The 25,312-nt window shown below is 49.6% G+C and overlaps 1 protein-coding gene across 2 annotated transcripts; it reads right to left on the bottom strand.

Annotated features, from left to right (window-relative positions):
- Positions 1 to 739: 739 nt before the first annotated feature.
- Positions 740 to 24,881, bottom strand: Tppp (tubulin polymerization promoting protein). Of its 2 annotated transcripts, none has more exons than XM_051182735.1 (4): positions 24,787 to 24,881; positions 15,075 to 15,392; positions 5,820 to 5,973; positions 740 to 5,537 (listed from the first exon to the last, which is right to left on the bottom strand). In XM_051182735.1, the coding sequence occupies exons 2-4, from the start codon at positions 15,386 to 15,388 to the stop codon at positions 5,343 to 5,345; spliced, it is 663 nt and encodes a 220-aa protein (XP_051038692.1). In that variant the 5' UTR covers positions 15,389 to 15,392; positions 24,787 to 24,881; the 3' UTR covers positions 740 to 5,342. The 2 variants fall into 2 exon arrangements, with proteins under 2 accessions (XP_051038692.1, XP_051038691.1); XM_051182734.1 differs by lacking the exon at positions 24,787 to 24,881 and adding an exon at positions 17,352 to 17,375.
- Positions 24,882 to 25,312: the final 431 nt, after the last annotated feature.

Genomic DNA, 25,312 nt, shown 5'->3' with positions numbered 1-25,312 from the left:
ACTCCTAGCCTCTTTTAGGTTGTATCTTTTCAGCTTCTCTACCCTTACTAATCAGGAAGCTGGTCAGCACTTTGGATAACTCCAAAGCACACAAGAGCCTGTGAACACTAGCCTCACTATTTACGTTTGGGTTTGTGTGTGACTGTTTCCAAGTTTCTTAATGAAATATTTTTAGTCTCACACAAAATTCTTGCATAGCTACTATTAATCTGAAGCTACCTGCCTGCTTATTCTCTTTGCTTTACTTTATGTCAATGACATTTCCTTATGATCATTTTGTATTTAGATTTTTTTGTTGTAGTTGTCTACTTGTAGCAAATTATTACATTTCTAAAAAAAAGAAGAAAAAAAAAACCTACACACCCCCCACCCCTGTTTTTGAGCAGCAACCACAGCAACCTCTTTGGACCAGTGTTTGAGGTTGACCTGAATTTTACTCAGCAAGTTGATAATGTGCCTGCCTTTGGACTGCACCCTAAGTCTGGACCTCACCTAAGGGCTGTACCAAAGCCAGACCTGGCCTTGAATCTGACAGATGGCTGGTCTGTGTACCATTGCAGTCCTGCCTAAGCTAGGAAGCAGAAAGTCCCTTAAGTAGGAATAATGTGAGACTCTCTGCTGGTGAGCTTTGATTCAAGAAAGACTCTGGGTACCTCTATGTTAGTATCCAAGTGTCAAGGCCCTGCTGGCCCTGTGACAGCTAGTATAGACAGCATAGACTTTGAGGAAAATAGAAATCCACATTTTAACACCTTTATTCATCACTTTACCAACTTGACACACAATGTTAATAACAGCAAACACAATGAACAAAATGTTGATAGACACAAGCTATTCACTAAAGCAGGTTGAGCCAGGCCATGATGATATGTCCAACAGGTGACTAGTTGCCTTGCACTCTACAGGAGGGGCAGGAGGGCCATCCTGACCTGACAGACATTCTGAGCAAGTGTGGTTTAGATGTCAGCATAAGTGCCTTTCTGAGCCAGAACACCCATGACATCAACATTATCCATCACTGATAAAGTGATATACTCCATATTCCCTAACATTAATAAAATAGTGTAAAAATATATATCACATATATATATATATAAACTTAACTCCCTTTCTTGGAAAAAAAACTTAGTACAAACTAGTAGTAGTAGTAGCATATTATTTCCCTTCAAGTTTAAGTTGTACAGGCTTCCTTTGTTGTTTGGCTTTGTTTAGTTTAAGAGGTCTAAAGGAAGAGATAATTTAAGCGTCCCAAGATGGCCACACCCCTGAACCATAAAGTTCAGAATGGTCAGTAGTATGTTGGTGAAGAAGAGCAGTTTGGCTCAGTGTTGGAAGGATACTCTTGTCTATTGATGTCTTCACAGTACAGCTAAATTGTCACCCTTGCCATACTTGAAAGGTGTTGGCAGGGCTTTCCCATGTGCCCATGCTGTAGCCAGGTAGTATACAAATCTGCAGAGAGAGAGAGAGAGAGAGAGAGAGAGAGAGAGAGAGAGAGAGAGAGCAAGCCAGGCAGACAGGCAGTTTTCCCTGATAGGGGACAGGTGGCAAATACCACAGGTGTCTGTGCCATGGCATTTGTCTCAATCCTCCCAGCCAGTTCTAATGCCAAAGCAGCTACAGAACAGTATGTAAACCCATGGGTACAGCTGTGTGCCTGTAAAACTATTCATTAAAACAGGAACTGAAGCAACCCAGGGCCTCTGGGAGTGGGAAGGTTGAGTCTTGGCTCAGGGCAGGCACCTGTCATCTCCCTGGAAGAGACTGCAGGAAAGTGGCAGAAGCTGCCGTGCAGCCCATTTCAAGACTGTCTCCATCTGTCATAATGTCCCTGTGCCCTTATGTAAGATAGGATACTGAAAGGTGTAAAAATACTCCAGTATAAATATAGAACTTTCCACAATGTTTAAACATAATTTGAACTTTGATTTTGGTAAAGCATTCCCACTAACTAGTTGCTTTTCCTATAGCATTAAATAGAAATAAATAAATACTCTACTAGAGTCAGTGTTCTCAAACACTCTCCTGCCTGCCTACCTTCCTTCCCCGACACTTAAAATACCATTTACATTGTTCTTCCTGCAACCTGTACCTTTCTCCTGAATATCACCTCCAACAGAATATGTCCCTGTATATAACGCCCCCACAGAGCATTTCTTGAGGGTCACCCCCGAAAGAACATGTCCAAGTTTCACTCGGAACATATCCTGAGTGTCACCTGCAACAGAATGTCTCTGTCACTCCAACCTATATCCCTGAGTATCGCCCCTGACAGAACCTCTTCTTATTTTCTTGCTGTCACACCTTAAGAGAACCTGTCTGTCTCCTGGGTGTCTTCCTCTGATAAGAATGTATCTTTTTTTTTTTTGTCTCCTGGGTGTCCCCTCCAGAAAAGACCATGTCATCTCTTGGTTGTCATCCCAAGAGAACCTGTCCCTGTCTCTTGTGTGTCTGTCACCTAATAGCACATGGTCCTGGGTCTCAGTTTGCATGCTATGCAGTTGTTGTTGTTTTTGTTTTATCTTTTTTTCTTTTTTTTTTTCTTTTTTGGTTCTTTTTTGTTTTATTCACAGATAGATACTGAATTCTATGTATCCATGATTAGTAAAAGCTAATTGGTATCGCATAAAACATGCAACAGAGACAAACACTGTGCCTCTGTGTTCACATCAGAGACTGAGGGAAATGCACATCTGTTCTGTGCAGCGGAGTTGGAGTCCAATCAGTTTCTATGTTGAGAGGGTACACAGATGCCACAGTGAATTCCAAACACTTTACACTGACAGTATGGAGAGACACTGAGTCTTTGTAAGCTCATTGTTACCACCCTATCCTTGCCAGATGACCTCTCATCTAGAGGAAGGGTGTATTTTCCAAGTTAGACTTAACACTGACTAAAGAAAGGTGCTGTGTGAGGAAACTGGGAGTGAGAAGGGACACAATGAAGACCAGTTGTCTGGCATAATTCTGGGTGCTGCTGAAGGACAACACGGGAGGGCTTAGGACTATCCCTCAGGAGCCCTAAGGTGCTTAGGTTCTGTGCTAGGACAGTGAGGACCAGCAAGGCAGTGACGTACTTTTCATTTACAGAGCCCAAGTTGTGTTAGAGCAAAAGCTCCCATCTCACACTAGTGGAACAACTTCCCAGGACTGGTCTGGACCAGATGCTCTCTGAAGTTCTTCTCCTGCTGAGGATTTCTCCTGTGTGGGCTGAGATAGCAATTCTGGACCTCTGCTGCCCAGAAGTTATGTGTGCATGCCACTCGGAGCTGTTCTGTTCAATCCCCAGCACATGGGCCAGGTGGCCAGTTTGTAATGAAGCTTCTCCAGGAGGCTAGGTGGTTCTGTGAAGGTGGACACTTACATTGTTTCCTAGATGCTCCTAGGTAGCTAACCTTGAACTTCTCCTGGATCTTCATCTGGACATTATTAACCTGGCGTCTTGGCTGTTTGAATGGGAGACTCTGTCCAGGATCCTTCGACTACTATGGGGTCAAGGAAACTTCTGACCTACTGCATGGTGTAGGGACCCTCAGACACCACCCTAGCCTGTCACTCTGCCCTGGCTCATATGCAGTCACCTCCTGATTGATTTGTGTGTGTTCCATTTCACTCAGCTGTGATGGTGGCAACTGGGCTGTTACTAGGCAGTAGAAAAGAATAGCATCAGACCAAGAGACTGCCAGCCACATGGGGACTAGGGGCTCTGAAGGAGGGTGTGAGGAGGGCCAGTGTCCTCTTGTTTCCTCAGACCAGCAAGGTCAGGTTTCAGAACCGAGGCTCCGCTACTTGTTTTTTTTTAATGCCTGGTACTGAAGACTCCCAGAACCTTGGGAAGAAGCTGACGGCTATACCACCCCATCCTCCAGTTGTGGCTGTGTTGAGGGGCTTCATAACCTTGGACCTTCTGAGGGCCTTGTGGGAGGTCTGGTATCGAGGTCCCTGCCTTTCTCTCGGGCTAGTAGGCAGCCTTCCCTCATGCTGCAGTGAAGACATGCTCTCTGGGCCGCTGAGGCGTGGGTAATGTCACTATGTGCCATGGCAGTGAGGGAGGCAACTTTGCTGTCTACCTGTGCTGTGTCAAGCCATGTAAGACGTCCCACCTTCAACAACCACCTGTTCTGGGAGCCATGTCCTGAGACCACTGTGGGTTCTTTCTAGAAAATGACCACGTAGTCCAGCAAGTTGCATGCAAGGGCAGGGCTATGTAATGCAAAGGAACAGTTGCTGTGAGGCTGTAATGATAGAAGCACATGCCTATGGGACTGCCTAAGTGGCATCTTCACACATGGCTGAACTACTGAGTCAGGTGTTCTCCTGTGGCAGAAAAAGAAACCCTAGTAGATGCTGCAAGAGTTTTGGGGTGGCCTAGTTCTGGTGTCCTGTGCCCTACACTTTCACTCTAGAGAAAAGTTAGGAAACTGAATCCAGACGTGTCTTCATAGAGCTGAGGACACATACTTTTGAGCAAAGCACAACAAAACTTGGCCCTGGCAAAAGCTCCCATCTCACACTGGTGGGACAACTGCCCAGGTCTGGTCTGGACCAAATGTCTCAGCATCACATGTGTCTCAACCTGGTGATGAGTCAGGGCAAGGAGGAAGTCAAGGCAGCTTCACGTTCCTGAACCATTCTTGAGGCCAAGCACATAGTCTTGTCATGTCTTAGAAGAGCCCTGAAGAAACGTTCAGCTTCATGCTCCAAGTCACTCCCCTGACCACCAGGGGGCTTCCGTTGTCTCTTGGCCACTCAGCACAGACTTTGTTGATGAGCATGCACATGAGTGTGTGTGTGCATGCATGTGTGTATGTTTGTATGTACATGTGTACTGTTCCACACACACCATGGCACAACAACCAGGTAGCCCCAGTCATGTCCTGTGGGTAGAAAGGACAAAGGGACCTGTTCAAGCTAACTTTATGCAGTTGGTTAGTTCCTTAGCTCCTACTGCCCAAGAAGTGCCTGGATAAGGTCAGTGTGAGTTCTGATGTCTGACCTGCTTGTCTTTATACCTACCAATGCTCAAAACACCCCTTTTTACCTGCAGAACAAGTGGCCAGTGTGGTATGGTCCTAGGAGACAGTTTGGAAATAGCAGTCCACTTCCCATTTGTGAACAGGGTAGGTATGTTAGGAAAGGACAGTGAATCATGGCCCAAACCTGGGGTCTGAGAGAGAAGTGTCAAAGCACCCAGCAGGAGGAGGCCTGGGCATTGCCCCCACCATTACCTAGTGGAGGTGCATTCTGAGTTCTGCCCAGTTGAACATAGGAATGTAATGAAGTGCAGTGGGTGTCAGTCCTGTGCCTGGCCCCCGCAGTGTCCAGAGTTTTGGCCTGTAAGGCTACTTGCCCCCCTGCACCTTCTGGTCATAGGTGCCTGCATGCTTGTAGCCAGGCACATAGCCTGACTCATCCACCAGGTCCACACGGCCAGCTTTGCCTTTGCCCTTTCCTGATTGGTCAAAGCGCTCTTTGTGGGAGCCTGTGAACTTGGTTGTGTCTGTGAGCCGTGACACGGTAGGTGAGGACACAGCTTTCTGAAAGAGAACAGAAGAGGGCGTTATCACAAGCCAAGTGAGGGAGCTGGGTAAGAATTGCCGCCATCTCCTGCAGCATGAAAATGGGAGGCGGCAGGGGCTGTGGGAGGAAGTATCAGGGACTGTGAATCTGCTAGGTCACAGGTTCAGACAAGGGATTACCACTCCTGGCTCCAGGCTCTCCCCAGACTCATGGGGCTAACAAGTCTACCAGGCCATGGTCTCCCCAAGGGCAGATGCAAGCAAGAGTACCAAGCCCCCGCCCGTGCCTCATCCCCTCACCGTGACACCAGAGATGACTGGTGATCGTCCCTCAATGAGCCGGTGCACCTCACGCACAGCCTCCTCGCTGCTCTTATCCTTGAACCGCTTCTTAGCCAGCTCCTCCAGCGCCTCCTGGAATTGCTCAAAAGTGATGGTCCTGCAGGACTTCCCTCTGTGGGGGACAGACCTTTTAAGTCCTCAGGTAGCGCGGTCCTCCAGAACCAACCCCACATGTATACCGTCCCTTCCTGCATTCTGCAATAATCCCCACTGGTCATGGCCAAAACCCACCAGCCACTGCCAACAGGCTGGAAAGAGTGAAGAAAGCATATTCTTTAAGAACTGCTGAGTGTCAGGACGTTTCTGTCTGTTCCACAACAGGCAGTGTGGTCTCTCCTGGGTGCGAGGACAGAGGGAAACCCAGGAGAGAAGATCCCTTTATCTCTTGCAGGAACACACCCTAGCCTGTCAAGAAGCAAGAGGAAGCCCAGGCCTACACCCCGGTCAAAAGCGGTCCAGGAGGGGCCTAAGGCTATGGCTATCACAGTAGGCAAGATTAGAAGGAGCTCTAACACCTGTCCCTGATCAGGGTCCTAAGAGTGAGCAGTGCCGAGCAGCCTGGTCAGCAGGATGACTTGAAGCACTAACCCACCACGTGAACCCAGCCACCTGGGAGCACCCTAGATACCCTGTCATTTCACAAAAACCTCTCTCCAAAGGCTGTTCAGGTAGTACCTTTAAAAAGTTATAAAGTTTTTATTGTAATTGTACTTTAAACCATTTTCAACTTCACCTCCAACTAACCCAAATTCGTTAAGTTTTCAATGTTCTCACATACTGTGAATGAAGCCCAAGTCTGCGAGGCCTGCATGTTGCTGGGGAGTTTTAGACAAATGGCCTGATATAAGCTACCTCTTATGGCCAGGCATGCCACTGACCCCAGCTGCAGTGCTAAGAGTTCAGGACTTTAAAATAGCTGACTGGCAAAACCCCAGGTGGCTTTTATGACTGTCTATCAGCATAGGCTCCAGAGCAGACAAGATGAGTTTAAGAAAACACTAGTCCAAGACACCTCACCAAGTATCATGGAGGAGACAGTATGAGAGAGACATACAGATCAGGGTATCTGGAGCCCAGAAATGCCCACACGGGTACCTAACTTGAACAAGTGCAAGGAGAAAGGACTATTTCAAAAAAAAAAAAATTTACTGGAATAACTGCTACCTCTGCAAAATAAACCAACAGCTCGCACCATGTGCAGAGATAACTCAGAGCAGGACTCCAGAGCTAACCTTCTCACATGTATCTAGATAACCTGGGTGACCTTAGGGTGGGCAAGGTTTTCTTAGAAATGATGCCAAATCATCGTGTTCAATAATAGAAAATGGGCACGCTGGACTTCAGAATATTAAGAGCCATGTTCTTTAAATGACATTGAAGATAAATACCACAGAGTTGGAAAAAAAAAAATACTTGGAACACACTAACTTGAAAAGGGCCTTGTATCTGAAATATGCAAAGAACTTAACAGTAAGAAAAGAAAATTTCAGCATCTCTGTGAGTTTGAGACCAGCCTAGTCTATAGGTGCTAGTTCCAGGATAGGCTCCAAAAGCTACACAGGGAAACCCTGTCTGGAAAAACCAAAAGAAAAGAAAATTTCGAATGGGCCAAGTATTTGGACAAGATACCTCCCCAAGGAAAACCCATTGATGGGAAACCATCAAGTCACCCAAGAGAACAGCATACACACTGGGGGAAAGTAACTGCTGCTGCTAAGGAGGAATGGCCATGAGCCAGTCTTCCGGGCTAGGGAGAGCTGCTTGAAACGAAACGAAGAAAGATTTAAGCTCATGTTAAAGCCATCCGTGAACATTGTACAGATTTTCTTCAGTCATTCAAATCGGAAAAGCACCCAGATGTCCTTTAGCAGAGGCCCCATAAAGCAGCCTGTGGGCAGCACCGTGAGGATACACCTGGGACAACACAGTGACAAGGTGGACCCCTAGTGGCTGGGCTAAGGAACCAGAAGTTCCCAAACACCCTCAATTTTTACTGCTGCCTAGAAGAATCTCACACTTTACACTAGTCCTGAACACATGGGCATTCTAAACAAACAACTAGGAGCGCTGAGCCAAATATCCTTTGGGGCATGCACAGAACCCCATGCCGTGGGCTACACCTACATCTCAGGAGATTGGGGAAGCCACTGAGGCGTTACACTTGGATCAAAGATACAACATTACAGTGGGACAGCAGGGTCCTAGAATCTTGCAGAACTGCCTGTGCTTCAGGTAATGCAGCCTCAGTAGATGCCTGTGTCTTAGAGGGTGGGTTCTAGTCCTTCAGTGCTCAGCCCCAGCACTTCCCAGCTATCTCCGACATACTGGGTGGTCCAGGGCAGTTGAGCAGCTTGGCCTCATGGTCCAGTGGTGCCTGGAGCTGACAGCTTTCCCCTCTCTGCTAGGACCTTGGAGGATGTGTTGCTTTAATGCCCCTCAGGGCTGCTCTGTTTGTCCTGAGAAGTCAAAGGCGCTCTTGTCTTCTACTCCCAACCCTTCCTGGGCTGACATGAGGATGCCAGGCCTAATGCCCAGCCTGGCAATCAACTGCTGGGGCACACAGCTCTTTCTGGGCAGCCTCGGCACCAGGCACCACCAGCATGAGTCACTGGGGGATGGGGTAACTGAGGGGTTCTTCCATCACAGACCACATTCAGATAGAGATGGGTGTTTGTTCCACTGGCACCAAGAATCCCCTCTGGCCCGTGTCCCCATAAATCTAACTGTGCTGTTGGGGAGAGGGGGACCTGCTTCGGTTCCCAGTTCACAAGGAACTCCCAGGAGACCCAGGCACTTCTTGAAGCAGAATCCCCAACTAGCTCTGGGAAGACAATGCCCATTTCTTCCTCATAGAAGTGAAAACGGCAGGGTTCTCCTACACAGTGAGCCTGTACCTAGAGGCCCCAGGACTGAGGGCCCTTTCTAGGGCTTGGCCTTCCCTGCCTTTGGTTCCCAAGCTGTCTAAAGCTGGCCTACAAGTGGCTGTCTGCTCAAATGTCCTCCAGGAGCCTGGGATTGCACCCCAGGCCCTGTCCCCATACGTGCAGGACACTTTCTCAGTCTCTTGGGAACCCTGGGACCTGGCTAGGTGCGTTAGGACCTAGCGTCAGGCCACAGAGCCCTCTGAAGAAGGTCTACTCCTTTTGTGGCCAATCCCACAAATACTACCACTCCCCATCTCAGCTTTGGGCTTTCACAGAGCCCCTAGCCCAGCCCATCCATCGCCTTTGTGAAGGGGTCCCTGTCAAGGCTTGAGGAATAAGTAATGAAACTGGTAAGGGGTGAAGGAAGGAGTGGAGTGTGCAGGACAAGACGGGGATGCCTGGGCTTCTCAGTTCCTGGAATTTACAGAAGCTGTTGCTTCTGAAGTAACCACCAGGGAGTACCCTTGTTAGCTAGATACCACGCAGACAGAGAGGGTGCTTCTGAGAGTAGAAAGATATACCCTCTCCGTACCTGTGATGGTCGAAGGGCAGCTGAAGGACCTGGAAGGGGCCCCTGGGCAGTGAGGACCTCTAGTCCAGGACCCTGCCTAGCAGGGATGCTACCCCATAGGAAGCCCCCCCCCACCTTGCAGGCCTTCTGTATAAATAGGGAGCTGACCTGTGCCTGCTGAACCACAGAGCAGTCTCAGCTGCCATGGACCTCAAGTTGCCTGTTGCTATCAATGTCTCTGACTCTTTAAATGTGTTCGGGGGGGGGGTGTGCAGAAACCTTGTCATTCTCTTCAGATGCCACTCTCTTGTTCCTTTCTCAGGTCTCTCCCATGCCCACTGACTCTACCACAAGGCCCCGCCCTGCGCTCTGTTCGGAAGACAATGCTGATGCTGTTGAAAGCCTAGGCCTGTCAGTTCTCTGTACCCTCAGCAGGTCACTGGACTCAAGAAGTCCCCTGGGAGCAGGAGATGAGCTCTCTGCCCAGAGGGGCCTGGATGCCGGTCAGCCGCAAGGACTCTGCCTGTTTCAGGAAATCAGAGGCCGTACAGCAACACTGCTGTGTTCCTGCTCTGGACACATTCCAGACGTCCGTTTACAGGCAGTCACCAGCTTGCTTAGAGTGGGCATCTGTGGCCTGCAATGTTGCTACTTCCCTCTGTTGGGATCAAATCATCTCAAAGCGTCTTCTCACTTGTCACTTAGTGTTTTCCAAGGGGCTGGAAGTTGTGAGATTACCATTACCCAGGTGACCCCAAATGAGCACCACGTCTGCCCGCCCCCATCTCCTCAAGGCTCTGGCCTGGACTGAGTAGGGGTAAGCCATGAGGTTAGATGTTCCTGCAAGTGTTCGGTAAGTTATGGATGTTCATTCTCCTGCATGTCCTTCATGCACTGGCCAGCGAGCTTCCCACGGCAAGGTGGAGGAGCCGAGGAGCAGAAAGATGCCTCCCGTCACAACAGCCTGATCCTTACCTGGTTACTGCAGACTCACCAGAGCACATGAAGCCTTGACCACAAAGGATCACTAGCCCAAATGATTATCAGGCAAAAAAAGTTCTACATGTCCTGTCTGTCCTCCACCTGAGTTTCCCTGCAGACATCCTGAGGGGTCACACTGCACTGCTACATGTAACCACTAGAGGGCCATGCAGAAGTAAGAATAGCAGCAAGGCTTCAGGCTCTGGGACACCTGAAGACTATGCATGCTGGATCTTGCTCCATTCAAAGCCTGCAGGGTCAGGCCACTTTTCCCTGGAGCATGTGACTGCTAGTTCTTACCCAAGACCAAGGGAGTAGAGCCTGAAGGAGGAACTCCAGGGACATGTGTGCCATAGGTGACTGGAACTGGGTGGGTCCCACAGTCAGGGACAGAGGCTACCTCCAAGGGTCCTCACATGTCCAAGGTTCTTTACATCTAGATTTCTGTGACGTTTGGGCGGGTAGACACAGAACCCTGTCCTTCCAGTGGGTTCCCAAAACTCTTGCCACGGCTCTCTCCAGCCCTGGGGCCTGTTACTGGGAGTAATGGGCTACATTAGCCCAGGTGGCTGCTATGCTGAGCCTTGCTGACTAGCTGTGGCATGTAAGGAACACAAAGCAGCTCATATACTCAGCAGTGGCTGACAAATCCTCAGGCCAGACAAATCTAGACCCTAATTTCTACATGTAGGGACTGGCTTTAGTTCCTTCTGACCTGTATCCAGACATAATGGACACCCAGCCCTGACACCCCAGCCAAGTTACTTTCTGACTCTGCACAGTGTTGGCAGGAATCCGTGCATTTACTCTGGAGGGTACCCAACACACAAACAATCCAGGCCCAGAAAGGCCAAAGATTTCTGGGCCTCCTCATCTGGTAGTGTGGTGGTCAAAATAACGAGGCGGGCAGGAGATAAGCCCAGCCCAACCCCGAGGCTCCTGCACCTCTCCTTTCACAAGCGCATGCAGGTTCAAACCAGACACTCAGGCACATAGACCCATTATAGACAGTCACACACAGATGTGAGCCCTAGGGCCCCCAGGTGTCTCCCAAGCTGCACCCACCTCCCTAGCCTCGCTTCGGTGTCAGGTCTCCATTAACTGTGGAAACTGGCCATGCTGAGCCTTTTTTGCAGGATGGAGAGTCTAGATTAACAGTAGTCCACAATAAAAGTTGGTATAGAGCTTCAAGAAATTTGTTTAAAATTTAACACATAGTAACATCAAAACAAACAAGCGCTGCCATGGTGACAAGGACCTAAACAAAGGCTGCAGATACCCCAGCTGGCGCCACGCCTGCAGAGCCATGGCAACCTGCCCCAAAACAGAAATAGTTGAACTTTTTTTCTCTCAAGTCCTGTCAGAGTCAGCAACTTCCTGGAGGTACCTAAGCAATTTCCTCCCAGGCCCCAAATTCCCATAGGAGGCAAAGGCCTCTGCAGCTGCCATTGCTGTCCCTCAAGGGACCACAAACACCCAGCTCTCATAATACAAACAGTGCCACCACAGCCACAATTTTCCTGGAAATCTCAGTCCCAGAGCGGATCCCTCTCAGTGTTCTCCCACCATCCTGGTACTCGGGATACTGTCCCCCTACACTTGAAGACAACATGAGCCTGACTCTTCTGTTCACACATGCCTGTGAGGTGAGGAACTTCCTCAAGAACAGAGATGTTCCAAGTGGGACATAGGTCATAGGAAACCTCAAAGGAGTCTGGGCTCTGAGAGAGAAGGAGAATTCAAAGATGGTAGAGGTGAGGGAATGGCAGCCTCTGGAGTCCCAAGGATCCACGTGTGAAGGCAAAAGGAATGTCAGAGTTTCTGGGCCTCCCCTCAGTGCAGGATCCTCATCTGGGCTTCCCCAGCCACCCAGTTAGACACCTGCTCAGCAAGCACAGCTGGCATCAGAATACAGCGCTTACAGCTTGTCTGCCTAGACTAGCATAGCCTTGAGCCTTCTCTGGGCTTGCAAGGCAGGGACCCTCCAAGGTACCCAGGCAGCCCAGAGTCTACAGTGAAGGATGGTCCTGGAGTCTGAGTGTCCAAAGTTCTTTATTCAGGGAATAAGCATTCCCTTCACATGGCTCCCTCATATGGGTCTAATGCCCCCATCTCCACCCCCACAGCAGGAAGGGCATGTGGAGTTGGAGTTCTCTCTCAGTCCTTTGTGGCCCACATCATCCATGACCACATAGTACCACCCACTAGGAGAAGAGCTTGGTGATCCCACTGGCTTTGCTTAAAAGACACCCTATGTGCTCCCAGTGTAGGAATAGCTTCCAGGGGTTCTGGTAAGCTCAGGGCTGGGTCTGAAAGGGCCACCTGCTATGGAGAAGAAACATGGGGAGAGATAAGGCAAGGAGCTGTCCAAGTTCATTCGCCAGCTTAGATATGGTGGTGAGTCCCATAAAACAATCAGCTTTAACTGTATGCAGATGCTAGACATAGCTAACCTGGTTTTTCTAGGTCTCTGTTGTGGGGCATGGTTACTGGCCTAACACGAGTGCTTGATACTAAGATGAGAGATTTGGCTATAACAGAGGCTCTAGTGCTGATCATTTTTGCAGCCTGGGTCAGTGCCCCTCATTCATGGTTGGTCAACCTGCAAGAGCACCTTTGTTTACAAGGACCCACCTGTCTGTTCCTGCCTGGAACCGTCCAGTGGAACCGTTAAGGCCAGTTTCTTTGAGGAGGCTACACATTTCCCAGCAGTTGACAGCTGAGACAGGCCATGTGACCAGCACATTGAGCTCTACCAATCCTGGGTAAGCTCCCCACAGACAAGGCCAATGGTGGTGTCAAAACCCAAACTCAGAGGTAGTGACTTTGGTGAAATTTAGAAGGTCTCAGGGACTGTAAGTGTCAAGATATCCTGGTCATCTATGGAGCAGCATCAGTGTGGAGGTCCTTCAAGCTGATAGACATTTTGCTGCATGCATATGCCTGTGTCTTTATCCTGTAAACTCCTCATGGCTCCCTATCAACAATGACTATGCTGTCCTATTTAGAGACAGAGGAAAGAGCCGTCTCCTGACTCTGTGTCTTGGGTCCTTCCTATAAAAGCAATAGAATGAATATATGGTGTTCAGTAGACCCTCCTCTTTGGGTCAGTGCTACCTAACAACATTGCACACAGAAGAAGCTATGGAGAAAGAACGTGTTAAGAAACCCAAAGACCACAGTCTAGAAGTACATAGGATCCCTGGCCAAGTGTCTTTTCCTGATAGGCTTTGAAGGAACTGGTCCTGGACTTATCACAACAGAACCCAGCCAGAGTAGAGATGAGAGCTTTCGCAGAGACAACTAGGAACAGGGTCTGAGATGGATTGGAAAGGGTGACTAGAGATAATTAGGTACACACAGCATCTGCTTCCAGAGGTTGAGGCTTTGTGGAGGCTCTTCTCATTGGAGCTGAAAGCCTCAAGGAGACAGAGCATGCAGAATGCACCAGTTCAGACTTCCCTTCAGAGTTCTCTGGGGTCAGTGGAGCCTGGAGAGGGTTAGGATGCACAGCCCCTTCAGGATACTTTCCTCGGCCTTTCCAGTCCAACCATTCAAACCTAAGATGCTCCAGACACAATCTCATGTAATTTGTGCAATGGGAAGTTCGCCAGGAAGCATGGAATTGAGATTTTCTTCCTGGCAGAACCTCAAACTCCCAGTACACAGCAAGGTTGATATCAGCATTGGGATGGGTGGAGACAGCTAGGCTCTGGCTCATGATCTCCACAGAACCCCTTCCTAGGGCCTAGGACCTTGAAAATTCTCGCTCAGCCTTCTTGCATCTCTCTCAACCAGGATCTGGAGGAAGCTATAGAGGGCTTCATCTAGAACTGAAAGATGTCAACATCCCAAATCCCCTGGTCATGGTGCCCTGCATCTGGGTTCTGGCTTCCTTTACCTCTTTCCATTAGGACACATGTTAAATCCTCCACATTGCCTGGAATGCCTAGATTCCTGGCATGAGATACTTGTTGGAGCTCTCAGGAGCCATATGCCAGGCCGCTTCTACCTTCCCACCTGTTAATGAAAGACCCTCCAGGCAAGAGTGCACAACCGGGGGGGGGGGGGGGAAGCAGGGAAGCCTTCCTGTACCTAGAGAATACTTTCAAGTCCACAAGCAAAATGATGATCAGCAACCATTGTTATGAAGAGCGTATGGCCCACCCAGAGCCAGAGGAGGAAGTAATGTTCAGCTAGCACACCCACAAAGATCAGCCACAGGACCTGACAGCACATAGATTTCTGACAACATAGTGGCTGAAGGGCGGTTTGTTTGTTTTTGTTTGTTTTTTTTTTAATCTGTGTCACTTTGGCTGCATACGTGAGCATTTCTCAAGTGCAAAATTAACGGAGATGGACAAGGAGCTGGAAGAGGTTGTCCTGTGAGACTGTCATATCCCAGAAGCAAGGTCAAACAGGCATGGCCCTCACACTAACCTCATAGACTCAGCCCATGGTGGCCAGGTCTCTGTTCACCTGAGCAGATCCTGATCACGTCTAGGAACAACTCACTAACCTGGGTATTGGTTAGAGTTAAGTAAGTTTTCTCAAGGCCAGAACACCCCCCCCACACACACACACCCTGGCTACATCCAAGACCAGACAGACTGAGGCTCAGGTCATGGCCAAGGAATTCCAAGGCACTGAGAGCCAATGTACTCCCAAGACTGTCTTAGACACTACAGGTTCTGTGCCCACTTCCTAGCTTCAAGCATCCAGAATCTGCAAGCAAGATACTTCACAGAGCCACACAGCTGATATAAGCTGTGGTACCAAAGCATGCATGACACTTACTTGATCTTGCTGAAGACAATGTCCACATCAGTGACAGTCACATTCTTCCCATCGATCACGTGGCAGTCCTTGCACAGTTTCGACCAGTTCTTGCCATGCATCTCCTTCCCTGTTGCCCTGGTGTCCCCATGCACCGCGAACCGCCGGAAGGCTTCCTCCAGGGCACTGAGCTCAGAGGCTGCAGCTGCCCCCTCATTGGCACCCTCTGACTCCAGTGACAACCGCTTAGCAGCCTTGTCCTTGGCTGGTTCTCCTGGGGACTTGGGTGGTGTCTTGTTGGCAGCTTTGGCAGGCTTGGCCTTGCTGTCAGCCATGTTGCTAGGGAAGAGAAAGAAAGGGGTCATTCTGCTCCTCACAGCCCATCTGTCTCCCTAGTTCTAGCTGCAGTATGTGGTACCAGGCAACAAGATATGTCAAGAGCTGAAGAGCACCCTCCCTCTGAGCTGAATGCCGCACAGGACACTGTTGGTCCAGCTGTTGGACCTGGCACTGACCCTGACAGCCTGACAGATGCAGGCTCTGGGAAAAGGAGACAGGGTCTGACTCAGCAACAGTGGGTTCTACGTTGACTCCACCAGCTGCTTTTCCATGGCCTCCCTGGGCCTCACTTGCTGTGAATGATTGCTTGAAAGAATGCTTAGGGTCTATAAAATGATGTCATCTTTAGGATCCAGGCCAGTCATACCATGCTTACTGTCCCTCAGATCTGAGCCTTCTGAGCGGAGGCCGAGTCTAGGGTGGTAAGTGACCCTAGACACACAAAATAAGAGCCTGCCCTGGGATCTTAGAACATGTGGTTGGTCCTTGGGCTCAGAGGAGGGAACCCATAGTGAATTAAGCCTAAAGTATAGCCATAGTATTTGGGTTTTCTGGGCTGTTGATTACCAAGACAGGCAGACATCCCTGAGAGCTAAGAACACCTAGGAGGGGGTTATCACTTCCCAACAAGACTCGGAAGCACAAACATATGCAGATAATTCTGTCATGGCCACTGTTGTTCCAGCAAGGGTGAGCACATGCATTTCCAGCTCAGGGGGTAGGGATGATGAGCTCCCAGTTAGCACATTTCTGGGAACTGAGAGCTTAACAGCTCAATGTAAGGAGAAGAACTCCATAGAGAATCAGTGACAAAGCTAAAATGTGCAGACCCTGTCCAAACCGGAGATCTCAATGGCAATGTGGCCAAGGCATATCGTCACCACCAAGGGATGAGAAATATGGCCCCTGCTGAACTCACAGTGGTGTGAGTTCCATCAAAAGGCAGAATAACACAGATGGCAGTCATTCACTGGGCCAGGTGCCCTTCTTGCTCACCTCCTGTGAAAACAGTAATAAAAGTGTAACAGAAAAGTTCAGCCTTTTTAATGAGACTCTTCTTAAGGCACTCCAACTCACCCCAAAATGGAGCTTCTCTGGGGGGCCAAAACAGAAAAGATGGGAACGGCAAGGTTAAACGGGAAGCTCTATCAGTGTGAAGCTCAGGAGTTCCTGCATCCCCACAAGACATGACTCATGGTGAATCAACTCCAGGCACCTGATAGGTTATCTGAGCATCTGCCCTGAGCCCTCACAGGATACTGAAACACGAGAGGGGCTCTGCCCCTTCTGAGACTGAGGGACACTAAGGCAGGTCAGATCTGGCAAGCAACAAATTCAAACCAAGCAAAAGAACAGTGAGCAAACCAGCAGCTGGGTAGTGGCACATTAGGAATGAGGGCATGTCTCATACTGATGAGGCCACTCCTTCTCAGACAGGTGCCAGCTGCGTTCTGTCCAGGTTCCTACAGCACATTGGCCCCACTAGATTGTGGACAGAAACCAGGGTGAGGATGGTCCTCATAGAAGGAATCAGAAGCACAGGGGTTGGGGATGACCCTCACTTGCAGCCCCACATCCAGGGTACCAGGGGTTGCAGAGAGAGCTCAGAGAGCTTATTGGTTGCTGTGACACTCTAGAAAGATGAGTGATCATTACTCAGGAGTCAGGGCATCAGTGCAGACTGAAAGGCATCTGCACAAAGCTATCAATCGGAGTCTGAAGTAACATTCAAGTTGCTGCTAGTCTGCAAAGCAGAACCCGTCTAAACTCAGCCCTGGAATAAGTCAGCCTGGAGCTTTTTTGGACCCCGTGGCAGAGCAGCTGACATCTATGGCTTCACTGGGTAACTGACAGCATGGCCACACTATTTTAGAGCCCGAGTGCCAAGATTTTTCAGCAGGATCAGCCCAGTACAAGACGTACGTAGCAAACACCGAAGGGCACCAGCAACACACTTACATGAAGGATAGGCTGATACAGGAGGGCTGGGACCCTTCCCTGGGTGATGCTTGGGGACTGCAGTCCAGACTCTACTTACGTCTTTGCTTGGTTTTACCCTGATCATGTATCACCTGCATAACATACCACAAAAGTTCTTTAAAATAAGAATGGGTTAGGTCCAAACTGTGGCCATACAAAGACCATTAAACTATTACTTGTTCTGTGACAGAGAAAGAAAAGGAGCTGTGCTATCAGAGCATACCCAGGAGTAGTCTGTGAGGACAGAGGGCTCTTATCTACAGGCTGTCTCTTCTAATGTGAGCTGCTCCATTAGCTCACAACAGCAGCAGTGAGAAAAAAAAAAAAGCTGAATCTAAAGAGAATTGAGACTGCAACCAAGGCACCCTGGAATATGGAGGTACCTACAGGCTAATTCTCCCCTTCACTCCTCTAGCACTGCAGGGTGGCCAGCTACAGCCTCTCTCCACCTCCATTCAAAGGCCCTGGCCTCCTGGTTTTCCTGCCCCACGGCACCTGAGGAAAACTTTAAAGAGACCTTGGTGTGTCCCACCATGGAAGTTAGGCCACTTAGAAGAGGTTCTGAGAAGGCACCTGATCCACCAAGTGTGGTGTTCAAGGGACAACATCTCACGTGTACTCTGCACTTCAAGGTGTGGGTTTTACACTTCAAGTATGTATCCTAGATATGCATTGTATCCCTAGGATATGGCTTATAACACTTTCCCGATGGCCTATAATTCATTATCTCTCAGCCAGAAGGGAAGCACCCCAAACTCCATCCTATCGGCATGGCACATGCCCTTTACTGGACCAGCCTCCTTCAGAGTGATTGCCCTGGGAGCAGGTATGGTGGAGGAGGAGGGTGGCGCCAGGCGGTGGCCCAGCAATGACTGCTTGTGTTCCCTGAGGGGTCAGGAGGACGGGAGATGGTAATGTATCCACAGCAGCACTGGTGTAGGGACAGACTATGTTACCAGATTTGCATCTCCAGACCAGGCCTGAGGAGGGCAAGAGAGGCCAGATAGAGGTAGAATTACGGATCTTCAGTGGAAGGGAACAGGGACAGATGCAGGGACTGGGTTTTCTGCAAACCCCAAAGACCCCCTTAGCTCAAGCAGATTTTCTTGCATCCTATACGCCCCAAGTCTTTGTTGCCAACTCCAAAGGATTGACTTGTTCCCAACAAAGCACACAGGAAATCAATTGAACCCCCCTTTTTTTCAGAATGAAAAATATTGAAGCAAATCCTAAAAATAAACTAATTTTTTAAAGAAAAACATACCAGTTAGTTTGGGAGAGAGATCAATTAGTGCTGAAGAGATGAATTTGATTCCTAGAACCCATGGGTTTTTTTGTTTGTTTGGTTGGTTGGTTTTGGTTTTTTGTTTGTTTGTTTTGTTGTTTTTTTTTTTAAATCAGCTGGGCAGTGGTGACACATGTCTTTAATCCCAGCACTAGGGAGGTAGGGGCAAGCAGATCTCTGTGAGTTCAAGGACAGCCTGGTCTACAAAACTACATAGAGAAATCCTGTCTCAAAAACCAAAACAAACAATTGTAAGTTTGTACTTACAATCCCCCTATACATTAGGGAGATGGAGACAGAGCAATAGCCATTGAGCCTAATCTAATTAGTGAGTTCTAAGAAATGACAGTGAGGTTGCTTTCTGGCTGCCAAATGTATACACACATGCACAACCATACATGGTACACCCAAACACATACCCACATGTACCTCCACCATCAAAAGGAAAAAAAAGCAAGAAAAACCTAAAGGTGACAAAGGAGAGACTTTGTCACCAAGAATCAATGCTACACACCTCAGGGCACAGCCCCATTAAGGAGAAAGGGAAATGAGGGCATCAGTAAATAGTCTGTAAGCAGAGAAAGGAATCTATTACTACAACCAGAAGCCTACAACCAGGACAAGGTGCCCATGAGCAGAGAAGGCATCTGTGAATGTGACCAGTGCCCATGAATAAGACTCATGCCACTCAAATCCCTGACCACCAGCCAAGCGGTTCTCAGTTCCACAGGCCTCATCAACAAAAGTGAGCCCAGGCACAGCCAACTAGAAAGACTGTGCCCTGAAATGAGAGAGAGAGAGAGAGAGAGAGAGAGAGAGAGAGAGAGAGAGAGAGAGAGAGATCTGGCTAAGATGAGGAGAAGAAATGGACAGTATCCACTTGGAGCTCGCTTCCCCCACACTACATCCCACCAAGGCTTGAGTCCTATGGGACCCCACGTAAGAACAGGGTGAGGCTGAGTGTGTGGGATGTAGACACATCCGACCAGACCTAGAGTGCTCATCTGAGGATGGGACACAGGCAGCCTGCCCTGTACCAGCTCTGTACTTTAGAGTGTCCTTACACACAACACATCCTTTGATAATTGTTCGTTTCACTAATAATACAACCATACACCCTGCTCCTCATCAGGGTCCTCCATGTGAGAGGCCTCTTATCTCAATGGGGACTGCCGTCCCTTGAAAAAGTGAACTCACACAAAGTGGGCATTTTCTGAATGTGTGTATCCTGCAGGCACACAGAGGCAATGCCACAAGCCCAAATCTATCAGGAAACCCAGCCAGGCCCCTTGTCACCCATGCCACATCTGCATAGTGCATCCAGAAGGCTACAGCCCGGAGTATGACTAGGGCTGCCCAGGATGGAGCACAGTCTCAGTCACTCTTGGGGTCCGAAGGCTAGGCTGCTGCCTACAGAGTGACCTGAGAACCAAACTCTATGCTTCTCACTGTTTCTAGGCCAAACAGAACACAAGTCTCCTGGGCATTGTAGGGAAAGGGGAGCCCAGTATTCATGTCCACTCATTTCCTATACCCCTGGCCTGAGCTTGACTGTAGGTAGAGCAGAGCTACATGCTCCAGAAAACCCCATTCTTAAGTTAGGAGAGGGGAATCCTGGGCAAGGAGAATGGGAAACCAAGGGAGGTAGAAAACTGAAGAAAGTCCTAGACCCCTCTATCCACCTACACCCTGCTTTGTATTCAATATCTAGAGCAACAGAAATGGGCCCAGAACTCCCCAAAGCCACTGGCTGCTCTGCCCGGCTACCCAGTGTCCCTACCTTCCTGGAATTCACATGCCAAGCCTTGCTCACAATGTTGCCCTGACTGCCCCTTAGTAGGGAATAAGGATTCGGTGTGACCATTTGAACATGTGGCTTACAGTTCTAGAAAAAGAAAAGAGAATGAGAATAGCAACCATTCTTGGTTGTGGCAGTCACAGAAATACCTTCTAAAAATGATGAATACAACAAACCCTTGTCAGTCACTAAGTGGAAGCCTAAGACTGAGCATGTAGAAGAACCAGGAGACATTCCGGAGTGTCCAATGACTCCGTAAGGTTGTCCCCACTGTCCAGGCAGAGACTAGGTTTCCCCATTGTCTTAGATGGCTGTAGAAATGTCAATGGAGAGTAAGAGAGGGTAGCCCCCACATTCATAGCATTTAGTATGAGCTCTAGGCTCTAGACAACTAAGGCCAGTAAAGAGTACTGAAATCAAATCCCATCACATCATCTGATCAAACACCATTTCTAAACCATCCTCCAAAATATTTGCCAACACAGAATTCTACAGATGCATACAATTCAAGATCAAGAGGTGTGGTTATTGTGGGTTCACGTTCTGGGGCAGAGTCACAGCAGAGATGCCACATAGCCACTCCCTCAAGTGCCTATCTTACAGTAACATGCCAGGGTCTGCCATCATGTTCCCTTTAGAGGCTCCATGTGGCAGGTCCTAAGGATGCTGATGAACCTGTAAATCTCTAGTTCCTAACTCAGCATCAACACAGCTTCATGATCACCAAATGTACATAAGCACTCCCAAATTGCATGCCACACATCTCAGCATTGTCCTTGAATAGTGAGAGGAGCTGTGAAGACTGTTGCAGCTGAACTTGGGCCAGGCAGCTACCTAACAGGGGCTGACCAACCAGGATCAGGATCTCTGCATGGAACCTGGTTTGGAAATAAGGTCTCGACATGAAGTCAACCTAGATTATCCACAGTTGGAAGGTAAATTGTATGCCAGTTCCCCCTGTAAGACAGAAACCAGACAGTGCTGAGTCTGCATGTATCTCTCCAAAAGCATGAGACTTCTGGGAGGAAGGGAATAAATCAGGTCCTGGGCTCTTATGAGTGGAGTAAGATCTCCCAAGAGGGCTGTGAGGAATTGGCTGAGGCCTTTTTTATCATGTAATGACATGGGGCCTGACCTTTCCTCTGGAGAATGCTCCAAGAAGGCACTACCTTGGAAGCAGCTACTCTTAATTGTGGACTTCAGCCCCCAGAATTGTGAGAAATACATTTTAGCTCTGTATAAATTCCCCAACATTGGTAGGAGTAGCATAAGTAGGCTTGAGAGAGAGTTACAAGAAGACCTCTAGACTGTCAGAGTGTCAAAGCATAAGGCCAGCAATGCCTGAGTAAACCTGAAGCCCAGAGGCAGGAAGGACCTGCCAGAGCCCGGGCCAAACACATCTTACCTGATACATTGAACTTCTGGCTTCCAGAACTGTAGCAGAATGGGCTTATGTCATCTTTAGTCACACAACTCCTAAACACTGACCAGAAGAGGAAGCAGGGCCCCATGAAGGCAAAGCCATGGGAGGGGGTCAGAGGGTCAGATGGGACTAGAACAAGAGGTCCTGGGAAGTCAGTCCAAGTAGACTGAGTTTTGCATGTAACTACATATGGCACTGTCTTCTGTGACACCCATCTCACCTTCGACTGTTATGTGCAGGGGCAGAAAACAGGAAGTGCACAGACAAGGTGAGCAAAGATGTAGAACAAACACATGACACACCTACAGGGAACTTGAGGAGGCTGAGCTCCTGTGCCCATCTAGTACTGCCCGGGGTCAAATACTCTTGGGTAGGGAAGATTTGCCACAGGAAATACAGTACACACTGCCAAATGGAAAAGATTGTAAACAGCACCAGAATGGCATTAAAGACTAATGCTTATCAAAGGGTATTAACAGACTAAAAGGGCAAAGATCAAATAAGGAAAGATTCTTGTTCTATACAACAAACACTGATTTGTCCAATATATACAAAAAACATAACAACAATAACAGAAACACAAGTGTTCGGGGATAAAGTGAGATTGGTAAGATCCTTCTACCCCCACACTTTCTACCACAGGACAAAGGGCAACGGGATTGACTGCCAGGAGGTGCTGAGCAGGGTCCCTATGGGAGGGACCTTGAGAAGCCAGCCATCTGGCAGGCAGGAGAGGAGCCTGAGATACGATTCATGAACCACTCTCCTCACATTTGCCTGAAAGACCAAAGAAAACCTTGTATTTGGACATCTAGACATCAAACACAGCTTACAGCTGAGTGACATCACTCAGTTAGGAGAGACGATGGACCCAAGAAGGTTTCATTCTTCATCAGGAACTGGCATTCTGTCCGTGGACTTTAGCCTGATAACAGTAAGCCATCTGAAGAGCACACAAGTACAGGTTTCAGTTCATTGAAACCGTATCCTCTGGGACCCCAGCAGAGATGTTCATGGGACTGGCATAAGACATTGGGAGGAGGCTTCCCACATATTGCAGAGGTAAGATGGATCTCAGATCTGACGGTGCTATGGAATGATGCTGGGGGTCCTTGGTGGGGCTGCCTTAGGTTGGGAGTGACCTGAATGAGTGATGCCATTGGTGGAAGATGCCATAAGGAGATTCCTGTGGGTCACTGGTAGGGCCATGGGTGGTGGCTGCCATGGGCGAGGTTGCTTTGATTGGAAGGTGTTGTGGGTAGTAGGATGCTGTGGACAAGGGAAGCCCTGGCTGTAAATAGAGGATGCTAAGGTTGAAACACTGTGACCCTTGTCTAAGAGGAAGCTGGTCTTACCTGGCTCAATCAGCAGCAGGAGACACACGAGGGTTGTAGGGCTGTTCACCGTATCTGAACCCAGGCTGTGGTTGAACATCTCTAACCCTTCCCCTCAGAGGGAAGTGGGAAGCTCTACTCTCCTGCATGGGTTCTCTGGGCACAGCCTTGCTGGGCATTGGGGAAGACTGGACATGACTGCAAGATTCCCTTTCCTGGCAGAACTGAAATCACACCTCCTACAGGCTCCTCCTTCAGTTGTGCACTATAAATAGGATAGCAGGCTCTGCTGAGGAAGCTAGTTTTCACCTCTGTGGAACCCAGGAGGGCTCTTTTCGGGGCCCAGAAATCTCCACAAAAACCTCCACCCCTCATGGGTGGTTTCAATTTTCTTCAATGAAAATTTCCAATGCTTATTAAAAAAAAAAAAAAAAAAAAAAAAAACTTAGGTGACTGCTAAAATTGCTATTTTCCCCAACCTCGAAGAATGGAGAAGGTGGATCCCAGGGGCACCAGGAGGATATCGTGCCACTGCGCGTGTTACTCTCACTTCGCCATCGGCAAAGACAAAAGATTTTCAATATGCCACTTGAACTAGGGCACCTTTTCTAATGGTGGGTCCCTGTGGCAATCACGAGCTTTTCTGAATAGAGGAGTCCTTTGCAGACACTAAGCTCAGATTGTGCCCCTCCCCCTCGCCAGTCCTCCAGGGGGTCACGTGACGGGAGAGGGGCTGGCACGCGAGCAGAAACAGCAGCCCGCCGCCTGAGAACCCAGCTGAAGGCTAATCAAGCTGCCCCCCACCCCACCTCCCACCCCATTGCTCCTAGGGAGCTCAGGCCGCCTATGTGAGCCACCTGCGCCGCTAAGAGAGGCCAAATACGCAAATGGGCGCTGGGTGGAACGCCATCATAAGCCCCAGGACACGCACAGAACCGATCACCAGGACAGCAGAGCCTGTCCAATGCCGCGCCACAAACGGCATTATTCGTCTTCCTCACCTCGTTCAAGGCCTCGTTTACATAACCGAAACCTCCGAGTAAGGATCGGATCCTCCCTCTCCCGCGCGCAAACATGGGCGTTCAAGACACGACCCTGATAGAAACCTCGCCGTCTCGACTGCGAGAGGTGGGCTCGCAAGGAGAGTGGAGGAGCGAACAGGCTCTGTCACCTGCAGGACGCAACGCGGGCTCAGGATTCGAGACCCGAGAACGCCCGGGCAGCTCCTGCTCCCCTATATGCGCGGCTCGGGGCAGTGGCTTCTCTATACACCGTTTCCCACCAGGTTCCAAGGGAAGCGACCCGAGGACCGGCGAGGCCTAGCACCTGGGTCTGGTGGGGAACCGTGGGGTGCTTTCGGTCCACCGTATTAAGTAGCGACGCAATGCGCTTGGCTCAGTGTACACGCATACCCATTCTTGACACCACTGCCCCGAGGTCTCTGAGGAACCACTGCTCCAGCAGTGATCGAGCCACCGCAGAGTGGCAGGTGGCCAAACTCACAGACCTGAGCTCGGAGCCTATGGCCCTGGAGCCGCGCCTCGGACCACGGACAGCGCCCAGTGCTAGCTTACCTCGGAGATGAGTCCGCTGGTGCGCCTCCGCGACTAGACTTGCGCCCGGGGGCGCTGAGCTCTCGGAGCCTCCCGCCCGGGCCCCGCCCTCCAGCCCCTCCCACATGCCCCTCCTCCTCCTGCCCCTCCTAGGCGCGCACTGAGACTCCTCCCGAACCGAGCGCGGCGCACCGAGACAGGAGGCCGCTACTGCCTTACAAGGCTGCCGCACGCACCGCCGGCCTATGGACGCAGCTCGACCCAGGGCGCGGTCGGCTGTGGAGCTGTGGAGCGTGGGAACTGGGTGGTGGTTAGGGAAGAGCGAGTGAGACACACCTGGCCCTAGGGCCCCGGGCGTGCAGCCAGTCTCAAGAGGGGAAGCTGAGGCTGGTGGCAAAGTCTCAGCTTATTCTGAGCATAGTCGGTTGCTGATTCCTACTTGCGTGGAGAGCTTGATGCCTGTGATGAGATGCTGGCCGCTCCGGTTACCTGTATGAGAAAGATCCTGAGAGCCTCTGCTGATTTTCCTTCCTTCTAGGGATGCTTG

Source organism: Phodopus roborovskii, unplaced genomic scaffold (genome assembly GCF_943737965.1).
Source record: "Phodopus roborovskii unplaced genomic scaffold, PHOROB, whole genome shotgun sequence".
NCBI lineage: Eukaryota > Metazoa > Chordata > Mammalia > Rodentia > Cricetidae > Phodopus > Phodopus roborovskii.
This window is presented reverse-complemented; position numbering and strand designations above follow the sequence as displayed.